Genomic DNA, 26,322 nt, shown 5'->3' with positions numbered 1-26,322 from the left:
TAAACTCCTAACCTATCTACTTGATGAAATAAAAGCGTCTTACCAATTCAGTCTTACTCGTCAATTATATTTCAGACACATTACGAGTAGGTACGTTTCAAAGCTTGTCTCGATAAATTGTACTCCCTCTGTCCCATTAAAAATGAAACGTTTTCCTTTTTGAGTTGTCATATGAAAAATGAAACGTTTCCTAAAATAGAAATAACTTTATCTCTACTTTTCTCTCACTTACTTTACCCTCTCTTCTTTAACTCACAAAACAACACTACATAAAATCTCGTGCCGAAAAGCAAACATTTCATATTTATTGGGACGGAGGGAGTATATCTCCAAACCTTGTCCTTGCCACTGCTCCTGCTCCGATTTCTATAGGACTGGTGGCCATGGCAGGATTCCTCATATTTAGTTTCGATCTTTCGGTTCAAGTCAATTTTATCCTCGGATGTCTAACCGAAGCAAGACCTCTCATTTACCCTTATCAATTTCATCGTCGGATGTCTAACTGAATCAATCCTTCTCGTACCCTAATTTTCAGTATAAATTCTTTATTAGTAGTATTATTCATACACAGATTTCACAGCTGAAACACCAGTAATCTTTAACAGCCACAATAATCAGGTAGAAATCAAACTAGTGATCATTTGGAGCCAAAAAAGCAATATAGCTTAATCAAGAAATGTCTTTTTCTCAAGCAAAAAGATATTGTTTTTAAGTTCAGATATTTTTAAAAGAGCAGTAAATTTGGACAAAATACATAAGTGAAGATTTACAAATTTACAATTGTCAGTTATCTACCAAAACCAACCGCTTCAGCTAAGCTCCTCTCTCTCTCTCTCTCTCTCTCTCTCTCTCTCTCTCTCTCATCTCTTGAATTCTTTATCAAGAAGCCATTTCAGAAAAGCAGTGAAGAGGAAGAAGAATCCCAAAATCTGGGATTTTTTGATAATTTAGGAGAGATTGCTTTTGTTGTGGGCTTTTCCTATAGAGAGAGATTGCAAGAATTGGTGAGAAATGCAGACAGTAACAACAGTAGTGAATTGCACCAGCTTCAGTCCCAATCTCTCTCTCAAAATCAAGAATCTCAAACCCCACTCCTTTTCCACTCCCTCCAAGATTTTGAATTGTGAAATTCCCCACTCTCCTTCACCTCCACACTTGTTGGGTATGATCAAAATCCAATCTTTTTTATTTCTCTCTTCTTTGTGGGAAATCTGATCAACAGAATTTTGATTAAATTCCTTCTGCTTTGTAGTTTTTGACTGGTATTTTCTTGATTGCATATGATGAAATTGCATGTTGTCATTTATTGTGTGGCTATTTGATGCCTGGCTGATATTGTATTACAGAATTTTGGGATTTTTAGTGTTTTGATTTTTTGTGGATAGGTAAATTCTTATTGGATTATACTAAATTTAATCTAGTGGATTGATGTTGTCTGTCTGTATGAGCAAAATTATACCACTGAATTCAATTTAGAAAGCTTAGAATTGCAAAAAAAAAAGTTGTTACACATTGGTTAGAGCTTGTGAAGATGTCGAAATCAGCATAATTTCGAGGCTTTAGTAAATTTTTGTGTTTTTCTAAGGTTTAGAACTCTTGGAAGTAGAGAGAGTAGTGAGTTTCTTTGATAGTACTGCTTATCGAGTTTGTTAGGAAGCAAGGTGGAAATGTTCGTTCGTTGTATAGAGCAGACGAGCTCGTTCATGTCCTCACTTTTCGGAATTAATTTCATAGCAAAACATGTTTTGTGATGTGTGGTTTTGGAGATTCTATGACTGGTGAAAATCAAGAGAAGAGATGTGTTGTTGAGGAGTTTGTTTTAAGATGTAGCGTTGCTCCATTTCAAATGCTCGTCTCTCTAAGCCCGTTTAAGAGGATATTCACTTTGCAGGGCTTTGCAGGGCAAGTCAAGTGGCTGAGTTGTTCCCGACAACGTCTCCTGAGATTGTTGTCCGGGAGGCCAGGATAGAGGACTGTTGGGAAGTGGCTGAGACACACTGCAGTTGCTTCTTTCCTGAATACTCTTTCCCTCTGGACTTTGTACTGAGATTCGACAGGCTCGTTGGCATGCTGTTTGGGTTCTCGGTGCCTAAGGGCTGCGAGAGGACCTGCCTGGTTGCCGTGATTGGTTCTGGTGAGGACGAGTTCTATATAGGGAGCGATGATTTCAAAATCGGAGGTCTTGAGGGGAAGTTTAGTCTGAACAAAGGCTACGTTGCTGGAATACTTACTGTAGATACTGTAGCCGATTTTTTACCAAGAAAAGGACCTCTTCGACTGAGGAGGTAAGTGTTTTCGATACTTGTCTTCGTCGTTAGTGATTGATATGTGCTAAAGCTGTTGGCTATGGATTGTTTAAAGTCAGAACACTTGAATTAGTCACTGCCTTCGTTGAATATATAGCTCGATTGATTTTTACGTATAGCCATAGACTGGGCGATTATCTGCTCGGGTCTATGGAAGTTTGGTGATCATCACTATTCATAAGTTACTATTGGAAACGGTTTAGTTCAAGGTTCTCGTTGTCGAGAAGATACTCACTTAACTAGGAAGACGAACCGGAACAAGCATGAATTCACTATTCCCAAACCCGAATAACACGACTGACCATATTGATAGTAGAAGTTACAAATGTTGTTATATCACGAAGAATTGTGGTTCTCGATTAGTGTCAACTATTTCGTTGTGAAACTAGACACGAAAACCGTTAAGTAGGCGTACATTGTACGTGTATGAATAGGCGATCTCGTGACTTTTTGTGAGTCATAATTTCGTAATTCTCTTATATTCAAATTGATCTACACGCCTCGTGTAATAACATTTAAGTCGCCCCAACGCATTCCTTTGCACGATACTATCCATTTGTCCGATCCTCGCAACTTTCCATTGTAGTGATCTCATGAGTTTTCGCAATTCTTCTCCAAAAAATGTGGAAAATTGATGGAAAACTTGTTGCATTGTGGACAGGAGAGGAGTTGCATACATATCTAACGTTGCAGTGAGGGAGAATTTTCGTAGAAAGGGGATTGCAAAGCGGCTAATAGCCAAAGCCGAGGCAAAGGCCAAGACGTGGGGATGTCGCGCCATTGCTTTGCATTGTGATCTCAGCAACCCGGAGGCCACGAGGCTCTACACTAGCCAGGGCTTCAAGATCATAAAGATCCCGGACGGGGCCAACTGGCCCCACCCGAGGCTTTCGAGCGACGTGAAGTTCAACTTCATGATGAAGCTCCTCTAACTCCAAACTAAAGTCTCCTGAGTAATATTTAGGTAAGAAGGTTTTTTTTTTTAAATATACTCGATTTTTATTGTAAAAATTGCCAAAAAAAAATGGACTCATGGAGAGGGGATAAGATGTATATATATTGTACAATTTTGGTGGTGGAATGTAGTGATTAAAATAAAAGGCTCGACAAATATTATTTCTGTAAAGCCCAATAAATAAAAATTCGACTTAATCGAGAACAGCCCAATATCAAAAATTTTGATTTAATCAAACTCTTGGGCCTTGCAGAAATATTTTAATTTTTTTAAAAGTAGTTTCGATTAAATTAAAATTTATTTATTGGGACTTTTTAGTAATAGTTGAGCTCGGCCCTTTTGGTTTTGAGTAGACACGTACAATTTTTTTGTTTAAGAAGCATTTTTTTTCCACCAATTTTTTGGAAAAAAAGTTACCAAATCTGGCCTTAATTTTGTATTTCCCCATAAATTTAAGAACGACAACAAAAATTTTAATGCCGAAGATTGGAATTTGAGACTTTCTTCACAAAAATATTCTATAATGACTGTATTCATGCTTGGATAGTAGAAATTGAAGAATGGGAAAAAGGAGCTGAGTTAGCAGAGAAAAAAAAAACAAAAAAAACAAATCCAAACATGATTTTGTGGATATTGAATAATGTATAGGCCAATTCTAGTATGTCAACTTGGGAAAAATCGAAGCTGAGTTGCTAGAAGAATAAAAACAAATCCCAACAACTATATATTCTTATTTAATTTTTCCTTTTAATTTCAACAGTCACATGCACTAACTAGTTGAAATTTTCTAATTAGTTTGCACTGTTGTTCATTATTCACATGTTCCTATTTGGCTGGACCAATTTATAAATTGTATAAGTACTATTTATTTTATATCTTAATATGTTGTACCAACAAATCATTGATTGCACAAACAGCTGTTAATGGTAAGATTAAGACCAATCTGACACTCTGATGAGTATATTCATTGTCATGTTTCTCAATAACTATTATTGTTTGACATTTGTAAATAATTTTATTATTTTTGGTCTATTTCAATATATATATATATATATATATATATATATTTATAGGGTCTTGTTAGGTTGAGATTTTTTAGCTTAATTGAGAATTGAGATGCATTTTCAGCCACTCATTTTGAAATGTCAACTGCAAGTAGATTATGTCAACTAAGGGGTATTATCGTCATTTCATTTCAATAGCCAGAATATCAAATGTCAACAACTCGTATTAAAATGTCAACAACTAAAAAAAAATTAATTTTTTTAATTTTTTTAATTTTTTTTAATTTTTTTTAATTTTTTTAAATTTTTTTTAAATTTTCGCGCGATGTCAACTACTGAGACATTATGTCAACTACGATGTGTAGTCTGCACATCAAATGTCAATAGCTCTGCACATCAAATGTCAACAGCTTATAATTGACATTATATATGTGTAGTTGACATGAATTGTATATGTAGTTGACATTATATGTGTGTAGTTGACATGAATTGTATATGTAGTTGACATTACATGTGTGTAGTTGACATGAATTGTATATGTAGTTGACAAAAAAAAAAATAAATAAATAAATAAAAAAATAAAAAATCGAAAAAAAAATAATTTTTTAAAAAAAATAAAAAAAATATTTATTAAATAAAATATATGATGAAATTACAAATATGCCCTTTCACAATTAATTAATGTAAAAATATTTTCCATGTGGCAAATTCTGGACCACTCATTTAATAAAAATGAGTGGCTTATAATGCATCTCAATTCTCAATTATGCTAAAAAATCTCAATTGATCACAACCCTATATTTATATATATATATATATAGATTAATAACAATATTCACTAAAAAATACTTCATTTGTCTTGAGTAATTATTTTTTGACATATGATTTAAACAAGTTGTATTTCATAGATTAAATTATTACAAAATAGAATTAAAAAAATAAAGTATAAAAGAAAATGTAGACTAAGTGGAAGAGAAATTTTTTTAAAAAAAAGATTTTATTTTTTGTCATAAAAAAGGACTCAAATTATGTGGGGTCATTTCAAAATACGATACGACTCAAGTAACGTGAGATTGGAGAACAGTAAATTAATCAAGAGTGTTCATAAAGAATTGGTAAATTAAAAAAATGTTCATACAAAATTGGTAACATTTCAAGAATTATTTGATGGTAGATTTTACCCAAAATGGTGAACTGTGGTAACATAATTATTGACGTCAAAATAAATCCCTCATTTCACACAAAAATTCTCTAAAATTCATCAAACATTTAAAACTAATTCCTGCATAAATCATGGCAACATAAACCCTTCACAATACCATAAAACATAACTTAATTAGTAAGACATTTCTTCTACATCAATAATTTTGGGGTTCGAGATAGAAAAAATAACATAAACCCTTCTAAAAAAATGCTAAATTATCAAAGCTTCATAGTCCATTGAATGCTCCAAGAACTTGCTTTAGAGCATTCAAATAGAAAGCAAACCTACAACTGTAGTTAACCAAATTTTATGATCTAACGTTAAAAACGGATCGATTTCTTCACTCGTTACCGTCATTGTCGTTGCCCACATCCGTTAGAATCGTAAGCCTCCTTGCTTTCGTCGCGCAATCGCTGCAAGAAGTTGAAAGAAGTCAGTAATGACAGCAATGGTGAGTTTTTGATATGATAAATCGTGCAAGCACGAAAAATAAGTGTCGTGTTCTTGCCTTTCCACCGGAGAGGCTGTTCCCTCGGGCATTGCATCCACGGAGCAACTCTGAGAGATTTGCTGTTCTGTCAGAATCGGCTGACCGAATAGGACGAAAATAGGCGCATTCGCCCCGTTTTTTCCTTCATTGGGTTTCTTTACATGCTGGACAGAGCTCTCTGTTTTCGGATAATGAGGCGAGGCGTTGGAGTTGGGATTCTCCGGGGGGTGGCCGGTGACGAACTTAGGAAGCTCGCTGCCATAATCGAGTGGCTTGAAGTCGAACGGACGAAGTCCCAACTGCAGTTTATTGAGGTGGAGATCCGACGAAGATAACACGAATTGAGCATGCCTGGCTCCCTGTATGCCTGTAGAGATGTTGTCGGGTAAACAACACAAGGGACTGCTTGGACTGAGTGGATTGTTGAGTAGCATCGACAGATATTCCGAATACTGTCGAGGCCTCTTGTTCGTTGGCGAGAACGAGAACGGGGAGAGATGGATCGATGGAATGCTCGATACCAACTCAACCAACCAAGGGTTAACGCGCTTAACATTCTGTAGCAAGTCGGGCTCGTCCCATGCCACCTAAGTAGAAAAGGTCAAAATCAAAATCAAGTCAAAGTTTATACGAATCGAAGTGACAAAGAGCATAGAGCAGATTAGCTACCTGAAGGATTCGCCAAGGAGAATTAGGCCAGTGGATCGGATCATCGACTTGCACAGACGAAATAGTTCCCATGAACCAGCTAATCCGAGAGGAATCTTCCGTTTCGAACGCCATCTTGAATCTGATACCGGGACACCACTGCACCCTCATCGCAGCCCTCACCGCCGACGCCTTGACCACAAACTCCGGCGTGCTTGCGCGCGGATAGTAGACGACCTCGAATGGCTGGCCACTGGCAGCGAGACTCACAGCTTCAATCACAGATTCGGCCTTTACGTTACATTTCTCCTTCACCTCACTCGAAAAACCATACAAACCCGACCTGCCCAACGATGAGCCGCCACTGGCAGCCCCCACGTTCCACCCGGACGAGACCTCGGGTCTGCCCCCGATCCCCAACTTGGCCCTACGTATCCCCACACAAAGCTCCCCATTCTCCGACCTCAAAAACACAATCGAATCCCCCGCCAAAAGCTTCTTCTGGTTCACGAAATTACTCCAACCGGTGGTCAACAAATGCCTCCGAGGCGTTCCCCGATAGATATGCCTAAACTTCCACACCGCACCGTGCACATCCTTCGCCAAGATCGTCTGCACCGGCGGCTCAGCCGTGTAGTCCAGCCTCGGGAATATAGTCTCCGCGCAGTACCTAGGAACAGAGAACCCCCCACCATTGTTCGCATCCGACTGCGTCAACGTCTTAGCAAACGAATTCGGCTTCTCCTTATCCTCCCCGTTCCTATCAAACCCCAACAATCCGACCCCGTCGTCAACCTCACATTCCCCTTCTCTCAAAGGGACCAGCCCGATTTTCGCATAAACCTCATCCGTCCCCGCATCGGCCAGATACCTAATCGACGCTACCCTACACGGTACAAGGGACGAAATTCGGGGGAAACTACGAAAATCGACATTCTTAGCAGCATGCTCAACATGGCCCTGAGGGAAGTAATACACATTGGAATTCAATGGTGGAATTTGAGCCATTCCACCAGCACAAGCATGCCATAATTGAGGATCCAAATTGTTTTCCAACTGATTCATGGGCTTCTCCAATGAATGCATAATATCAATCATGTTTCTCAGCTAAAATCACACCCCCACATAAAAATTCTAGCAAAATCTCTGCATAAAAAGAATAATACAGCAAAGATTAAAGACATAATTAGCCAATAATTTTCAAATAAATACACTATTTCTGCAAAAAAAATCTCAAAAAATGACACCCACACATAAAATTCTACACAGTCAATAGAAAACCTCCATAAATATCTGCATAAACAACATTACAGCAAAGATTAAAAGACATAAGTAGCCAATAATTCAAATAAATACCCTATTTCTGAAAAAAAAATCCAAGCATAAACAATAATAAAGCAAAGATTAAAGACAAAATTAGCCAATAATCCAGATAAATACCCAAATTCTGCAAAACAAAATCCTAAGAAATGGCACCCCATATAAAAATTCCAACACAATCAATAGAAATCTCTGCATAAACAATAATATAGCAAAGGTTAATGCACAATTAGCCAAAATCTCAAAAAAAAAATCATTTTTTTCAATTGGATCAGACCCCAGATCAAAAATCAATCACAGAAACAGATGAAATTGAAATTGAAATTGAAAAAAAAAAAGGTAAAATGAAAATGAACTTACCCAGAAAGATTAAAGATTTGTGTTGTTGAATGAAATTGGAGATAAACTTGACTTGTGTGTGAGTGTGTTTTGAGGTTTCACCTTATCTAGTCGGGGGAAAAGCAAAAGGTGGTCAAATCAAGGGGGAATTGAATTGAATTGAGGAGTTAAACTTGAAGGAAAAGCAAAAAGGTGAAGAATGAGTGGTGGTTGGGAGTGTAGCGCTTTTACACAGCATAAACTGTAACTGAATTTGTGTTGAGTGAGAGAGAGGAGAAGATTTAAGAGAGATGGGGACAGACACAGACAAGAGACAAAGACACACACAACACACAGTCAGTACAGAGTGGGAGAGAGAGAGAGAGACCTGAGATTGAAGTTTCGTTTGCCGACCAGAGGTGGCAGAGGGAATTGATTTTCACAAATGAGGTTAGAATTTGCCTATTTATAAATGCTTCGTATTTCCGGAGTCGTATTTTCGACGCGAAGATAAAGTATTAGAGATATTATTTGCATCTGTTGCATCTTAAGTGGGGCGTATTTTCGATGCGAAGAATAAAGTATTAGAGAATTGATTTCCATTTGTCGCTTCTTACTTGGGGCATATTTTCGACGCAAAGAATAAAATACGATAATTTATTTCCATTCGTCAGCATCTTAATTGGGGCGTATTTTCGACGCGAAGAATAAAGTTTGGAGAAATTGTTTTCATCTGTCGCATCTTAGTTGGGGCGTATTTTCGATGCGAAGAATAGCGTACTAGAGATATTGTTTATATTCGTCGCAACTTAGTTGGGACGTATTTTCGATGCGAAGAATAAAGTATTAGAGAAATTGTTTCCATCCGTCGCAACTTAGTTGGGGCTTATTTTCGATGCGAAGAATAAAGTATTAGAGAAATTATTTATATCCATCGCATCTTAGTTGGGGCGGATTTTAGACGCGAAGAATAAAGTATTCAAGAAAATGTTTTCATCCATCGCATCTTAGCTAGGGTGTATTTTCGACCCGGAAAATAAAATATTAGAGAAAAAGTGCCAATTTTTATGTTTTTTTCGCTAAAAGATAAATGACTTTACTAACTTAAGATAGCTTAAAATCGTAACAACCCAGTTAACTTGTGACGAGGGAAGTATTGTATTTATTTATTTTATATACACAAATTATTTGTTTAAATTAGATTTTAATCAAATAATATTTTAAAATATTTCTGATATAATTAAAAGAAATTTCAGATTTTTTTGATTTTTTTTTATATTTCGATTCTCCTCACATTTAGTTATAAAACTTTTGGATTTTCAACTTCTTATTTTCGATAACTATTTCAAGGTGAGGTAGAATTTGTAATATCTCAATTTAGATTTCTAATTAGGTTCAAATTGGCAAATTTTGATCTGAAATCCTAATGCTCCCCTCGCATACCAAATGATTTGATATGTTTTGTTGAAAATATTTTCATTAATTTCTTAATATTAATTAAAAACTAATGTGGGGATTTTTGTGAAAGTTTTAGTAAGAGGGATTTATATAAATATTTTAGAAGGTATCCTGAATTCAGGATATGTACTGAATTTATAGTTCTTTATTTTAGCGAGGTACAATTATTTTTATTTGTGTGTTATTTATTGAAATATGAACTTATTACAGTATACATACTTTTAGTGTTTTTCATGTGTATAATATTTTATGTTTAATACTCCCACCGTCCCGTCCCTATATAGCTGAGTCGTATTCCTTTTTAGTTGTCCCACTGTAGCTGAGTCATTTCCTATTTTGGCAAAAAGCACTAACTTTTCTTCTCTCTTACTTTACTCTCTTTTACTTTATTCTTCATTTACTTAACTCACTTTTAACACAATTTCTTAAATTACGTGCCGAAAAGAAACGCATCTACTACAGAGAGTAGTATATTGCTTTATTAGTATAGCTAATAGAAGTCCACTATAGTATTTTGAATATTTTTTTATCAATTACTTAAATGGGTGAGAAATACCACTAGATTGCAATTAAATTATTATTCTCGAAACAAAACGCAATTTTGCAAGATGTGTATATAGAATTTATATTTAAACCCCAAATCGAAGGAAATGTTATATCCGTCTTTATTAGTAATTTACTTTAGCCTACATTTTAATGTATTATGTGTGAAGCATATTTCCTAATTTCCAAAAAAAATTAAAAACAATTTATTAAAATATTGCTTCCTTTTAAACATGATGATAAGACAACTCAATGAAAAATCCAATAACTTAGGCTTGTAGTACAATAATGTTTTAATCTCAATACGAACTTTTTTCTGTGAAATTAATTAATGACTACTAAAGTTCAAATAACAATAATAACAACTTCGATGGTTGTCTCAAAGCGTTGATGTGTGAATCAATGGTTGACACGTGTCTGTATCATTAAATTTGTACAGTTAATAGCAATTAATGGAATAAACAATTATTTATTAGAACTATTGACCTAATTGTTGCAAGTAATTAGTCAATACACCGATGTTAAATAAATTTATTTTTCCATTCAATCCTGAAAATGATCCAATTAACTTTTAAACGTCATACTAATGGTTCGTACTTCGTAGACATCAAAGCAATTAAATTTTTATATGTAAGGAGAGATATTTCGAATTCAATCATTATCAATTTATAGGTCGAAAATCCAAATCATCTATTATCTTATTGTGAGGAGTACATATGGGTATATAGGATGAAAAAAATTGTGCACGGATCCAATTTTTTTGAAAATTCAATTAGTGGTCTATAAAATATTAGTATTATTTAATAATTTTATTTTTTGGTAATCATTATAAGAATCGATTATTGAATAAATAAAATAAATACTCTAGCTCCTAGATAATGCTCTCTAATAAACAATCTAAATCGAGTTGCATATCCCTAAAACCAACCACAAGTTAGAGTCTTAGAGATATTATATTTTAATTTTACCAAATTACATAGTAAATTTTTTTGGAATATGCAAGTAACAAACAACTCATATAGAACAAGTTAATGGGCCATTAGCATAGGGGTACAAGATAAGCCAAAAGAACCATCAATTTAGAATATTTTCATTTTAATTATTAATTTTAATTTTTTGTTTTTAATTTTCATTAAGTGCTTAAATTGGTTTAATTCGAGAACATACAAGAAATTATATAGTTGGTATGGTATTCGAGTAAAATAAAAGAAATTATATAGTTTACTTGGTATATATAGCAAGTGACCTTGTAATTAATTTATTTATTTAAAAATCAACCACTATCTACTAGGACGATTTATCTATCGAAAAAATACCCAACTATTAGCCATGATTTCCTTAAAAATGATAAATAAAATACAATTTCAATAACACTAAAGTTATTAATATATCAATAATTAAACAATTTCCCTAAACCAATTAAATAAGTGGTTAGCCGGTCGGAGGTTAGGGTTCCATATAATTTTTTGCTTTTGGATTGAGAATTATAATTCGTTGTTAATTACGTTGTACATGGTATATTTGGTAGTTAATTAGTTTGTTTCTTGTTGTTGTTTTACTTAATTAATTAAGCCCATTGACAAGATTTGTAGTGTTAAAACCAATGATGGATGTGATTATGTGGAAGATTAAACTAATTTAATTACCGTGATAATTTGATATTATACCTCAAAGTGAGATAATGGATAGGATATTAGTAAATCTAATTACTCTATAGTTCCTTGCAACATGTTTATTATCTCTCTATGTTTGGAGGGATAATATCTTCTATATTATGATGATAGTTGATTCTAATTTTAATTACATGAATTATGGCCATATACATATATATATTTGGTTCTGCTACATTCATTAATTTGAGCTTGTCACATGTAATAGTATTGTGCTAACATATTACCATACAAACATATACAATAAATAATGTTTAATCTTGTCACATCTATCATATTTGGTTCTATTGTTCTATAGCTAATAGGGTTGTGATCAATGTCGAACCAATTTTAAAGACCGAACTAGAGACCAAATCTGGGCCATTAGATCTAGTTTTTTTGATGAGATGTGCTGCTGTGTAAATTTTTCGGTCTTCATTACAAGCTCATTTTACTTCATTGTATAGATTTATTACTTCATTCCGTACGTAATACCTTGAAACTACATGTTTTTACTTTCTTCCAGTAGGTTTTGAAATGATTCAACATATGTTTCATTTGAATTCATTGACCTGAGTTTTTACTTTATTTACATTAAAAAATGTAATTTATTCAAGTGTGTTTATTACTTCATTCAGAAACGTTATTACTTCATTGGATAAGGTTTTTACTTCATTCTAGTAGGACTTCACATACTTCATTCCAATAATTTATTGCATCATTCCATGTGTTTATTACATCATATCAGCGTTGTGGCGGTGATGATAGATATTGTAGAGAGAAAGAACGACACGCGACGACGAAACCGCATTTACGTACTGGAATGAAGTAAAAACTTACTGGAATGAAGTAAAAACCTACTGGAATGAATTTAAATCTTTGTAACATGTTTGTATGACTTATTTACCTTCGGATGAATTAAAATAGGCTCGTGATGAAGGTGAAAATAAATTATAAATTTATGCCTCTCATCCATAAAAAAACTAGATCAAAAAACCCTAATTTGGTATGGTTCGGTGGTTCGGTCTTTAAGAGTGGATTTGTGAATAATGTGCCTCTATATATGTACAAATATATCATAATTAGTCTTTTAGGATAAGTTCATATATATGTTTTTTAACATTAGTGCTTTTATCGACAATCTAAACTATTATAGTGATGCCTACAAAATAAAAATGTTAATTTGCAGAATACAATTATGAGACCTACTCAAAATGATGATATGGCAAAGAACAAGATACATGGTTAATAACAACTCGATTAATGTTACTTTATTTTACCCAATTGGAGAGTAAATGAATAGTATTCACATTTTTTCCAACTACACATTTATTTTGTCTTATTATAAAGTCCATTAGCATAGGGTACAAGATAAGACAAAAGCAACCGGCAGTTGATTATCTTTAAGTTGGGAGGAAACAAATAAAATTAGTGCTACTATTTCAGGTAACAGCCACTAAATTATTGATTTTTGTCTTAATTAAAACAACATGATTAATTAAGTTAGCCAATTGGATGTTGCCGTTTCATAAAGCTAGTTTCTGATTGGGTTTAAGGTCACTGTTAATTGCGTTGTGGACATGATTATGTTGTAATTTGTTTGGTTTAATGTACTAAAACTGATAGACAAGATTTTTAGTGCAATAAACAATGGTGGCTGTGATTTTAATTAGTTACTGTATTAATCTATTTTAACGAAGATAAATCACAACCTTATGAAATCAAAATTTCATAGGAGTATACTCCCTCCGGGCATGAATAAAAGACATGTTTTAACACCACATAAGTTTTAAGAAATTATTTTATCTTAGAAAGGAAATACAAGTGAAAAAGTTAATGATATATAAGTTTTATTTTATATATTAAGGTTGTAGTAGAATGTGAATATAAGTAGTTATTGGTATCAACTTTTACAAAAAATGAAAAATTAAAGTAAATATTATTTTTATTTGTGGACACTCCAAAATGACTAAACGCATCTTTTATTCATGAATGAAGAGAGTACTATTTAGATGCTCTTTAATACAATTAATACTACCACACTATTAAATATACATTAATGTATTTATCCGTAAAAAGAATATTTAATAATCTTTTATTCATGAATGAAGAGAGTACTATTTAGATGCTCTTTAATACAATTAATACTACCACACTATTAAGTATACATTAATGTATTTATCCGTAAAAAGAATATTTAATAATGAAAATCCAAGGGTATGGTTGAGCCATAGATGCTCATTTACCCTTAACCAAAAAGCAATAGATTCGGTCATTGACTTTGGATATGAAATTACTTTAAATTATTGGATCAGTTTTCTCATCTACCCAAAATTACTTTAAATTATTGGACCAGTTTTTTCATCTTTTGAGATAACTACAAATCAGTAAAGGAATTAGTCATTGAATTAACTAAATTAAAATAATAATAGATAATAGATAATTTTTTGATGTATGTAGAATTACAACAATATACACATACAAGCTACTATTTGATCAATATTCCATTAACTCATTCACTTCATATTTAATTATAAAATTAATATGTAACTGTGATAAGTGCAAGTTTTTTATTTAAAAGTTTGAGTTAGAGAAGAATGACTCATTTTATCATATGACCCAGTGGGCTCAAATCGGCCCATATAACAATTTGTCCAAATGAAAGTAGGTCCATTTATTCTATGTCAATCAATACAAAAACTTGCTATTTCATTTCTATTTTGACAAAATGCAACAAGAAGGAATAAATTTGATTAGAATTACTTTCAGGGGCAACTAAATAACTAAATCTTGATCATCATCCAACTCTAACTTAATTCACATTAGTACCACTCATTTCTCGAACAATTAAAAAATGGCGAGACGCCAAACGATGTTACCTCTCGTGACATTGATAAAATAAAAACAATAACAAAAACTAAACTAGACTAACCGAACCATGTAAAGTGGTAGTATTGAAATATGCTTAGGTGAACTATATGCAAATAGAAATGGTTGGGAAAGGTCAATAGGAGTACAATTTTTTTGCCTAACTAGTAACTATCCATTTCCATGCAAATTAATGACTTTATTTACTTTTAAGTGAGCGTATCATGCCAAACTTGAATAAATTCTCATTGATTAATCTTCAGCTCAATATTTGAAAACTCAATTTTCCACTATAAGTAGGGGTGGGAATACATCCGTGGCTACCTGACCCGAAAAAATCGGGTACCCAAACCCGAAATCATCTAAAATGTCTACCCAAAAACCGACCCGATATATTTTCGGGTACTCCAATACCCCCAGGTATCCCGACGTATCGGGTACCCAAATACCCGACTCTTTAAATGTGTTAATAACTAATAAAAAAAATTTAAATTTCATATATCAATATACATATAAAATATGTAAATTGACTAGTATCTTTAATGTTGCATTTATTTTGTAGTATAAAAATTCACAAAAAATGGGTCAATTTTATTTTAAAGTATACAATTATATTTATAGGGTTTGGTTATGCAATATGTAAGTAATATAATAAAAGTTACTGATTTAATTAAACTGTAGAAGCAACCAATAATTAGTAAATAAATTAGCCCAACTCTTGAAGCCTCAAAATGGCTAAACCTAATTTAAAAAATGCTTTAAATGATAAATTGGATATTCGGGTAATACCCGATGCCCATTCGGGTTACCCAATACCCGATTCATCTTAATTTCAATACCCAATCCTATAAAATTGGATTTTTGGGTATCCAATACCCGTCGGATATCGAATCGGGTACGGGTAAACCCAATACCCAATATCCGTATTCCCACACCTAACTATAAGGGTTTGAATGCAATTTAAATAGTTTCTAGTTGACTACTTATTAATAGCCCAAGTAAACATCATTCATTTAATTCTAATACCGAAAAAGTTGTTGTTGACCTTATTATTTGCATAAATTGTAATCAAAGCTCAATTTATTATTTTATTTATTTATTTGAAGTTATAGAAAAAATAAATAAATAAATAGATCTTTGATTTTAAGTATTTTATAGACCTAACGACATCAACAATAAAATCTAAAGTAATAAAATCAAAATAAATGTATAAAGGCCCACGGGACAATGATCACAAGTTTATGTTTTCTATTTGTATTTCATTTTTAGGCCCTAATAGAAACATAATTAAAATCTATTACCCTAACTAATATATAAAGTATAAAATATCCGTAAAGGGATTGAAACCATTTTCATCCTAAAAAGACAAAAAAGTGAAAATGGCTTTATGCAAATTGATTATCCTAAATTCAGAGACCACTATTTTTTCCAGAGACCGTTTATGAAATTCAATGTGATATCAAACATTCAAATTTTCATGTATAATCTCCCATAATTTCAAGCATACATAAATCAAGTTAAGATAAAAACATCAAAAAGAGGGCAACTGAAATTTCATAGAAAAAAAAACAAGACAACATAAACCATAAACCAATTTTTAAAAAATCCCTTCAAACTGCAAAAAGAATTTCCCATGAAAGGGATAATCAGACATAGCTATTCGAATAATCTAACAACATCTAGTCCTAAATCTCCCTTTCTTGTCTAAACCCAATCTAGACTCTCTCATTCCTCCTCTCCAACTAGCTAAACTTATCGTCATCAACGCTATGCCCGACACCCCGATCACATACTGTACAACGAACCAACGAACAAAGAAATCGAAATAAAAATGTCTAAACAAGTACCATCGAACTAAACGAGTAGCATCGAACTGATGAAATAAAATACGAGATTTCAGACATACAAGGCAACCCCGTATACCTTTTCTTGCAACGGATTCAGGCCGTGCTCATCTCCACCTCGGCCTCTGAAGTCGTTGGTAGCTTGGTCCTCATCTCAACAACCTTCTTGTGCGAGTTCGAGTGCAGGGACGAGACGAAGGTAGGGCTAGCCGCCGGGCGGTACTCGGGGAACAGGCGGCCGGACTTGTAGCGGACCCCACACGCGTTGCATAGTGATTTCGGCCCCATGGGGCCAGCCCTCCACTGAGGGGTCTTTGTGATCTCGCAGTGCATGCATTTCCGGACGGGCGCCGGGTTATCGGCGAGGCTCGCGGGCGGGGTTATCTTGATCTTCTTTTTCTTCTTCTGCTCGGCTAAGGCCGGTTTGGGGGGCGACTCGGCGAAGCTCTCGTACTCGGCCGGGACGAACTTCGGGGACACCTCAACAGGGACCGGGGGAGGGGAGAGGAGCTGGATGGCGACCCTAGGGTTGAATGTCGCCGGGCGAGGGCGCTTGCTCCGAGCGCGTTGGGCTCCACGCTGGGTAGGAGTAGGACGGAACGGCATAGCATTCCCGCCCGAGAACGAATTGCTACTGCTGTTGCTGTTGCTACTGCTGCTACTCTCCAAAACCGAAACCGGGCTCAAGGTTTCGAATTGGTGATGCGACGGCTCCTTCAGGATGGTCGGGCTCGGGTTCTCCTTCGGTATAGTCATCCCTCCGCCCGAGAACGAATCCTCCACGAAATTCGAGAGCCATTCCAGCTGCAGGATATCCTCATACTGATAGAAAGAAAAACATAACAAAACAGAATCAGCCATATATTTCATCCGACTCGTTTTCCTTTTTGGAACGTCTCAATTAAAGCGATTCATCTCCCAAATATCACTTTCTCTACTTTATTTCACGACTTGACTCACAAATCAACACACCCACGCATTTATTAAGAAATCAAGCAAGAAGTATTCAACAAAAACTCGATTTTTTTCTCGATCTCTCGTTCCCTTCTCCTCCCACCTTATGGAATTCGAAATCACTCGAAACTTTCCCTATCTCGCATTCGTATATGATACATACCATTCATCAAATAAGACAAACTCTAACTAAATTCACAACAAATTAACAACCTCAAAAGTCCACATTCCCATCACCAAATTAATTCCAAATTTGAGCCTGATGTCACACCTAACAACTCCTAACTCACCAAAGACTTCGACAATCCACCAAAAACAATCAATTTTTGCAACCAACAAACAAAAAACAAAGGCCGTTTGCTCACCGGAACAGAGAGCTCAGCAGAGAGGTCGGAAGCAGCGCCTTTGTTCGCAAAATAAAGGTCCGTCTCGGGCAATGCATCGCTCCACATGCTCGGAACATCCTTCTTATCACCAGAGCTAACCAAATCACCCGCTCCAACCGCGCCAGCACCAGCACCGGCACCTCCAACACATTCATTTTCAGGGGGGAACTCAATCAAGTCATCAATTTGATCAAAGAAGTTTGCACAATCAATCTCATCCCCCAAAGTTGGTCCCATTTTCCTGAAAAAAGGAAACAAATAAGAAAAAGTTAAGATACTTGGAAATGAAAACGAGCAAAAATGTGGAAAATTTTGAACTAGAATTGATGCTAACATGCACATGACCTAGAAAAGGGACATTGCTTTGCTAAATGATTCTTGCCAGCTCAAGCGCATTTTAGCATAAAATTCCTCATTCTTTTTTTCCAGTAACATGTAATTTTCACTGAGATTCTGAAAATCTTCTAAAAAATGAAAATCTCAATTAAAAAGGAATAAATTTTGAAAATCAATGTGAACAGAGGCTGCACCAACACTCATAAATTACCATCAATGTTTTTTTTCAAGATGAAGAAGCTTATAATCAAACAAACCTTGTTTTCTTGGGAAATTCAAGTCTCCTCTTAAAAAGAATTCCTGCAGAAAAAAAAAAGAAAGGAAAAATTGTGAGCTAACTGTAATTATAATGAGCTGAAATTGGCAAGAAAATCAAGAATTTACAGAGGCTTATTTAATTCAAACAAGAAAGAAAAAAAAAGGCAAGAATCTTCAAATTTAGTAGCTTAAAATAGAAACTAAAATGAGGGTTTAAAGCAAAAAACTTTCACATTTGAGAGACCTAACAAACAGAAAATTCAGAATATTTTTCTTACTAAAGAATCCAAAATATCAGACTTCACCATTTTCTAAAGCCATTTCCCTTATTTGGACCACAAACAAAAGAATGCAAACCTATAGCTTCAAACTCACATAAAAATCAAGATTTTCTACTGCAAAACACACACACACACAGTGGAAAAAGCAAGCCCCTGATTTCCCGCTTTAAAAAAGCAATCTTTAATCCAAAAAACAGAGTAAATTGGCAGAAAAAAAAACAGAAAATTCACGAATTCTTTCACCAAAGCAAGCATAAACTCACACTCCATCATCTCTCTACAATGCTCATTTCCTCATTCATACTAAAAAAAATTTCAACCACCCCCCACAAATTTTCCCGCCTTAAAAATCCAATCTTTATCCTTAAAAAATTGCAATTTAAAAAAAATCAGAAATGTCAGAATTTTTCTACCTGTTGGCACAGCTCCCAAGAAAGAGAGAGAATTCAAGAACAAAAAATGGAGGAAATGAATGTATAAATGTATCTATCTGAAGCTACCTATCTATCTTTCTATCACTCTATCTCTGTGTTTATATGAAGCTTCTCTCACTCCTAGACTGAGGAGAGAGAGAGAATGAAGAAAGTGATGAAAGGAGAAATGGGGAGTGGTGTGAGTGATTATGAAGAGGTAGAGAGAGAAAAGGACTTAAAAGAAAAAAGGAAAATGTTAGGTGAACTTCTTGCTTCAGAGCAAGCTGTCTTTTGCACTCGCATTTCATTCCTTTGCAAGTCTTCTTCACATACCCCACCCCACCCCACCCCACCAAAATACATATATACGCGTATGCATGTATGTATGTATGTATATTTTTAGAATATGTCTCATATTTGCAGAGTTGGATTCCTAATTGCAAATAATCAAATAGGAGTATGTTTTGAGTATATACTACTCTATATAAGGTGTTTTGAATGGTAATGTACATATCAATTATCAAACACAAGAAAAATATTTTTAATTTTTTTAGTAGTGCATGGTAATGTATTTGGTAAAAAATGATTTCATTATTTTTTATTGTTTGAGATAGAGATTCTCGGTTGAATTTGATTTGATGAATTGAAACGGGGACTCAGTTGACTTTGATTTGATTCGATTATTCTAAAGTTTGACGACAGTACTGCTTATTTTACGCGATTCGTATCTACAATAAAGTTCGGATAAATTTGGTCGGTTATGTTTTTTGGCTGCTCTCGATTAAATGTTTTTTGGAAGATTCTTATTCAGTCGATTATATTTGATGGTTCGAAATATAGACTATCGGTTGAATTTGATTCGATTTGAGGAATTGAAATTGAGACTCAATTGACTCTGATTTGATTCGATTCAATTATTCTAAAGTTTGACTACAATACTGCTTATTTTACGCGATTCGCATCTACAGTGACATTCAGATAAAATTAGTCGGTTATGTTTTTTAGCCGCACTCCATTAATTGTTTTTTGGAAGCACTGATTCAATTTGATTATAATTGATGGTTTGAAATAGAGACCGTTTTGAATTTGATTTGATTCGATGAATCGGAACGGAGACTCAGTTGACTTTGATTTGATTCGATTATTCTAAAGTTTGACGACATTACTGCTTATTTTACGGGATTCGCATCAATAGTAACATTCGGATAAATTTGGCCGGTTATGCTTTTTAGCCGCATTCGGTTAATTGTTTTTTGGATGATTGTGATCCCGATTCGATTCGGTTATATTCAAAACATTGACTTTATTCGATTTTATTTAGAACCTTTGGTTTGTAAAAGTTCATAGTATTATATTTTAGTTTTCGGGTTTTTCAATTCGATTCGTAATTAATATTGTATTCAATAATTAGGTTTTGGTTAGTCTTTATTTTGTGTGTGGGGTGTGAGTAGGATTGGGATAAGCATGGTAATAATATTGTTGACACTTTAATGAATTTTCAATGCTGGCTGGATTCCCTTGAGTTATAACGTGATATTCCGCTGCTTTTTGCTTTTTTTAATTACTTTACTAACGGTTTTAAGGTAAAAATTAAAGTTTTATGATTTATTGAATTGTGGTAATTATGTACTACTACAATCTTGCAAAATTATTATTTGAATAATGTGTCTTGATCCTTGTAAATATTAAATCGGACTCGGAAATTATAATTTGATTATTATTCATATTTGTGTGTTGCGTTATGGATGCTAAATTAAGGAAAAACTTGGCAAATCTAGAATAATTATTAGGGACGATTATTTCTGAAATGTACTAATCCTAATTAACACTTTTTAATTGGATTTGTATAAGAGATTCTCTTTTATTTGTTGGAAATTTGTAATTAGTACAATCAGTTAGTGTACCAATTTTATCTTTTGTCTTTTTATTTTGATATTCCGACTTTTGCTCTGTATCATAAATTGAGCATCATCTATAAAAAGATCCTACTGCTATGAAGTTTGAATTTGAATATTGAAAATATGCTCAAAAAAATTAAATTGAGCTTCATCTATAAAAATATACTTTGAATTTGTATATTAAAAAAGTCTGGTCACTTACGTTACATATAATATACATTATTTATATTTTTCTTCCAAATAATGTTGTTTTCTTTATAAATAAAAAATACTAGTAGTATTTAATTTCTTGGTTGTGATGCCAATTTATAATTTTCAACAGTCATATCAAATACAATTTTAATAACAAAATCTCATTATAGGATAATTGAGAATAAATTGAAATTTTGAAATTTTTGCTAGATTTTTTAAAATTAAAAAAAAAAATCAGAATTGGACCAAATTTTATGATTTTCTTACCAATTTGCCAAGAAAAAATAACAAGACGTACTTCATGCAGAATATAGTTTTTGAGGTACATGCTTCGATACGTAAAGTACAAGCTTTCCATTGTCGTCCATGAATATATGTTTTATACTTTCGTTTTCCTTTTTTCAATCTTATATCAAAGAATATTATTTTTAGTTTGTTTATGTAAAAATGGGATTTTTGGTCAAATTTGTGAGAAATTAATTATTTGAGTAATTTACTAACACGTAGTAGTACTATTTTTTGAAATTATTACTTATCATATATATAAAGCATGCATTTCAATACTTATTACGGATTACAACATTACATCTACTCACATAAATTAGAATATATCATTTGGCAAATTTACTTTATTTTTCCTTTCTAAACTTGATTGCTGGAGAATGACCTCTGACTCTCTGAGTATAAGTTGAATTGAAAAACATCTTATGATTAATGAAATATTAATTGTATTTAATGAAGTTTATTGAGTTGCGTAGCTACTTTACGTTTTAGAAAACTTTGCTATGAACAATTAATGAATTGAATCATAGAATTCTCATATTGTAACTGAAACATTTTAAAAGATACTTTTGTAATTGCAAATTTATAAATTTTGATGCTTATTCCAGTACGATAAAAGTTGGATTAATCAAGCAAAATAACACTATGAAAGTTGTGCTAATTGATTAGAACATTTCGGATTAGTTTTATTTCATAATCAACTTTTGTTGAGCTAAAATCAGTTATATTTGAACAAATAATTAATTTACTCTAGGATTTTAAACCTCTTTATTGGTAGTAGGTATTAACAACTAGAAGGGCATTAGTTGAAACTGAGCATACACTTTAACAAATAACAAAGAAATCTAAGCTATAAAATTGACTTCACATCTGCTTAAATATACAATTAAATTAAAAGTATATCATATATGCATACATTTGAACTAATTTTGCGGTATGGCCCGGAGTTTTTTTTTCTTTAACCATTGTTATACAATTCACGTGTTTATTTGATTAAATAAAAACATAATCAAAGTTTAGGACACAAAAGAAAGTTTCTTAAATTAAGGATAAATTATCTTAATCTTTTGCTTTTTCATGACACTTTTATTTGCATTCTTAATTTTAGTTGGGACATAAAAAATGTGACACCTTTTGAAGTGTTGGTGGTATATTTATAAATAAAAATTAATATCTTTAATTGCATTAAATAATGTCGTAGTCATTTTTTTAGTGAGGTATAAAATTTGGGACTTTAAAAAAATGATCAATACTATTATTCATCATATTTTAAAATATCGTATAAAGTTTACTAGTATTACTATGAAATAATAAATAGATACGATATGTGAGAAGGTGACCCTTGATTGTAAGCATAATACTATTTTCTTTAACTCTAAATATCAGTAATTTTTTTCAATTGCCTAATATATTTAAAGGTCGATAAGTTCATTCCATTATGAAACGATATTCTAGATCTCAAATCAACGGACACACTATATATATTCGATAGTTTTCAAATATTTAAATGGGATTAGAGTAAACATGCTTAAGCATGTTCTCAACATGAGGATCTACACTAATATTCTTGAACATATCAAATTTATTTTTCACTTATTGATATTCAACCTAATTTGATGAATAGCAAATTTTCAAAAATTACAAGTGGTAAAGGATGTAGACCGTACAATATACCAGCTAAAATTCTCCAAGTCCATTTAATTCAAATAAGATAATGATAAAATAAATGACTACGAGGTCAAATATCTTAAATTCGAATTCCACTAATATTTTTTATGGAGTCAAGACATTAAGTCAGTTAAATTTTATTTTATAGTACGATCTCTTTGTTATCTTGAGCGTTCCACCATAATTATTCATGCATACATATATACATATGTTATTAACACATTTGATTAATATTATCACACAAGACTTATACTACAATAAGAATCTTCATGATGATCGTAGTAATTGAGTACCCACATAATTTATATGTCTATCACATATCGTCACAATTCTACGATCCTTATTCTAAATAATTCAATCATCTTATTCTATTTACAGTACATTTCCCTAACTGATTCAATCAAATTATTAAACTTGTGCTATTGTTGCAAATTAAGAACAAAATCGTAAAATCACAAATTTATTTACACTATGCAAAAAAAACAATTCAAAAAGGAGTGTTGCGTGGAATACGGGGGAAGCACATATGCGGCGGAGGGAGTGGGCCCCGTAGCACGTGGCTGGATGGTCGAATCCGATTCGTAGGATCAGACATGTGGCAAAGAGGTGACGGTTTGTGTGGAGCCCACGCGGCGGAATTAGCTGGCTGTTTCCAGCTTGGCAGACATCTCTCACCTGACAGTATCTAGGGATCCGAGCTTCATATATTCTCTTGGTTTTTTTAAATAAAATTAATAATTTTACACTTTTGTCTTTTCAGATCAGAACTCTAGGATTTTGAAAGTATGAAGTTTTGGGATTCAGCAAACTTTTGGACTTTATTCGGTGGATTTGAGGATTTGAGAATGTATTTGGATTTAAGATTTTACATTTTTTTTTCTTTTTAAATGATTTATATTCGGTTGGAATTATATTTGTATCAAATTGTGATCCAAATAATTGTAGTAAATTGAATACAGTGGAGTTGAGATGGATGCAGCTATTCTATTATGAAATAGAGTAAAGGCCAAAATTGGTCCTGAACATATAGTCATTTTACGATTTTGGTCCTAAACATTATCTTTTGGATTTTTTGGTCCTGCACATATGGACATTTGATCATTTTGGTCCTGCACATATGGAAATTTGATCATTTTGGTCCCCCGTCAACATTTTCGTTAAAAACTAACGGTCAACATTATCTTTTGGATTTTTTGGTCCTGCACATATGGATATTTGATCATTTTGGTCCTGCACATATGGAATTTTGATCATTTTGGTCCTTCGTCAACATTTTCGTTAAAAACTAACGGTCAACGGCCGATTTTTGGCTAAAACAATGGGTTGGGTCGGGTCGTGTTTGAGTCGGGTTTGGGTTACACGTTAAGAAAAAAATAATTATTTTTTATTAATTAAAAAATTATAAAACTTTAATTTTTAGTTATTTTATTGATTAAAAATATTATAACGACTAAAACATGATGTTATTATACGATTTAAACATGATATTACACAATAAAATAAAAATTACCAAATTAAAATAATCATTTTTTAATCAAAATAATAAAATTAAAGTATATTAATATTAAATCTATATAATAAAATTAAATAATTAAAAAATTATTTTTAATAAAATCTAAGCATAATATTTTCTTCAAATTCATGAAAAAATTAATTAAAAAATACTATACTTTAATTTTATTAATTAAAAAATATTAATTAATTTTTTAAGAATATTATCCTTAGATTTTAACGAAAATATTATGCTTAGATTTTAAAAAAATATTATTTTTTTCTTAACGTGTAACCCAAACCCGACCCAAACACGACCCGACCCAACCCATTGTTTTAGTCAAAAATCGGCCGTTGACCGTTAGTTTTTAACGAAAATGTTGACGGAGGACCAAAATGATCAAAATTCCATATGTGCAGGACCAAAATGATCAAATGTCCATATGTGCAGGACCAAAAAATCCAAAAGATAATGTTGACCGTTAGTTTTTAACGGAAATATTGACGGAGGACCAAAATGATCAAATGTCCATATGTGCAGGACCAAAAAATCCAAAAGATAATGTTTAGGACCAAAATCGTAAAATGGCTATATGTTCAGGACCAATTTTGGCCTTTACTCTATGAAATATTTCATTTGTTCATCATCTGTAGTATTGATAGTATACCATACGAATTTTTAATAAAATTTGATGAAACAAAAGTGATAAAAAAAAGACAGTATTATTTAATGAAAAAGGATACATTATCATCAGAAAAATAATTTTATTATTAATTAATAGAAATTAATTCGGTGAACAGGCTAAATAAAAGATATGACTATTTTTCATAAAAGGATATATAGTACTCCTACTTTAATTATAGATAATGAGATAAGACCGAATAGTTTTTTCACATGATGTAAAGTTTAGCAAGATATGCTATTGCTGATATAAAGATCTATAGCACACTAACGCAACCCTCTATATATATATATATATATATTTGTATAATTTACGGTTTAAAAAAATACGTGTATTATTACAATGTACAAAATGCATTATAAGAAAAACATATACAATTATAATTGACAAAATGCATTATTACAAGAGATGTATAATTGTATGTGTAACCATGAATTATTCAGCTGTAATATAATTATGTTCAATCTTTTATTTATCAGCACGCAACAAGGGTACGTGGTTTTCATTAGTTTTATTTGAATAATAATTGGTGTTAAATAAAAATTGGAACTAGAAACTGATTTTCTAAAGTATCTATAATTTATAGACTTCTTTTTCAATATTAGATACTGAGTTTATTTCAAAACTATTCAAGAACAGTAACAAAACCCAAATCATGGCAATATGGCGAAACGAATAAATATATTTTATTCTAGAATAATGTTATCTTCTGATACATAATTTGTCGTTATGGAATAAACGAAAGAATTATTCTTACAGAAGGATAATAGGTGTGTGCGCATAATGTATGACATGGCAGTCTCTTGTGGGACCCTAAATCGTGTGTGTGTGTGTGTGAGTGTGTGATTACACTCAATTTGGAACTATATACTA

The 26,322-nt window shown here is 32.7% G+C and overlaps 3 protein-coding genes across 4 annotated transcripts; 1 reads left to right on the top strand and 2 right to left on the bottom strand.

The window, feature by feature from the left end:
* The first annotated feature begins 768 nt into the window (after positions 1 to 768).
* On the top strand, positions 769 to 3,432 carry LOC121763488. The gene is made up of 3 exons (XM_042159507.1): positions 769 to 1,162; positions 1,892 to 2,285; positions 2,968 to 3,432. The coding sequence occupies exons 1-3, from the start codon at positions 1,012 to 1,014 to the stop codon at positions 3,236 to 3,238; spliced, it is 816 nt and encodes a 271-aa protein (XP_042015441.1). The 5' UTR covers positions 769 to 1,011; the 3' UTR covers positions 3,239 to 3,432.
* Positions 3,433 to 5,574: 2,142 nt separating this feature from the next.
* Positions 5,575 to 8,671, bottom strand: LOC121763715 (auxin response factor 18-like). Of its 2 annotated transcripts, none has more exons than XM_042159778.1 (4): positions 8,634 to 8,671; positions 6,629 to 7,753; positions 5,978 to 6,546; positions 5,575 to 5,882 (listed from the first exon to the last, which is right to left on the bottom strand). In XM_042159778.1, exons 2-4 carry the CDS (start codon positions 7,703 to 7,705, stop codon positions 5,810 to 5,812), a joined length of 1,719 nt encoding a protein of 572 aa, XP_042015712.1. In that variant the 5' UTR covers positions 7,706 to 7,753; positions 8,634 to 8,671; the 3' UTR covers positions 5,575 to 5,809. The 2 variants fall into 2 exon arrangements, with proteins under 2 accessions (XP_042015712.1, XP_042015711.1); XM_042159777.1 differs by having other exon boundaries at positions 8,288 to 8,665.
* A 7,671-nt stretch (positions 8,672 to 16,342) lies between these two features.
* On the bottom strand, positions 16,343 to 19,485 carry LOC121764008 (GATA transcription factor 8-like). The gene is made up of 4 exons (XM_042160101.1): positions 19,236 to 19,485; positions 18,541 to 18,583; positions 17,927 to 18,188; positions 16,343 to 17,429 (listed from the first exon to the last, which is right to left on the bottom strand). The coding sequence occupies exons 3-4, from the start codon at positions 18,182 to 18,184 to the stop codon at positions 16,704 to 16,706; spliced, it is 984 nt and encodes a 327-aa protein (XP_042016035.1). The 5' UTR covers positions 18,185 to 18,188; positions 18,541 to 18,583; positions 19,236 to 19,485; the 3' UTR covers positions 16,343 to 16,703.
* Positions 19,486 to 26,322: the final 6,837 nt, after the last annotated feature.

This window comes from Salvia splendens, chromosome 14, assembly GCF_004379255.2.
Source record: "Salvia splendens isolate huo1 chromosome 14, SspV2, whole genome shotgun sequence".
In the NCBI taxonomy this organism is placed as follows: domain Eukaryota; kingdom Viridiplantae; phylum Streptophyta; class Magnoliopsida; order Lamiales; family Lamiaceae; genus Salvia; species Salvia splendens.
The sequence above is the reverse complement of the archived record's forward strand: the minus strand, read 5'-3'. Positions and strand labels throughout refer to the sequence as shown.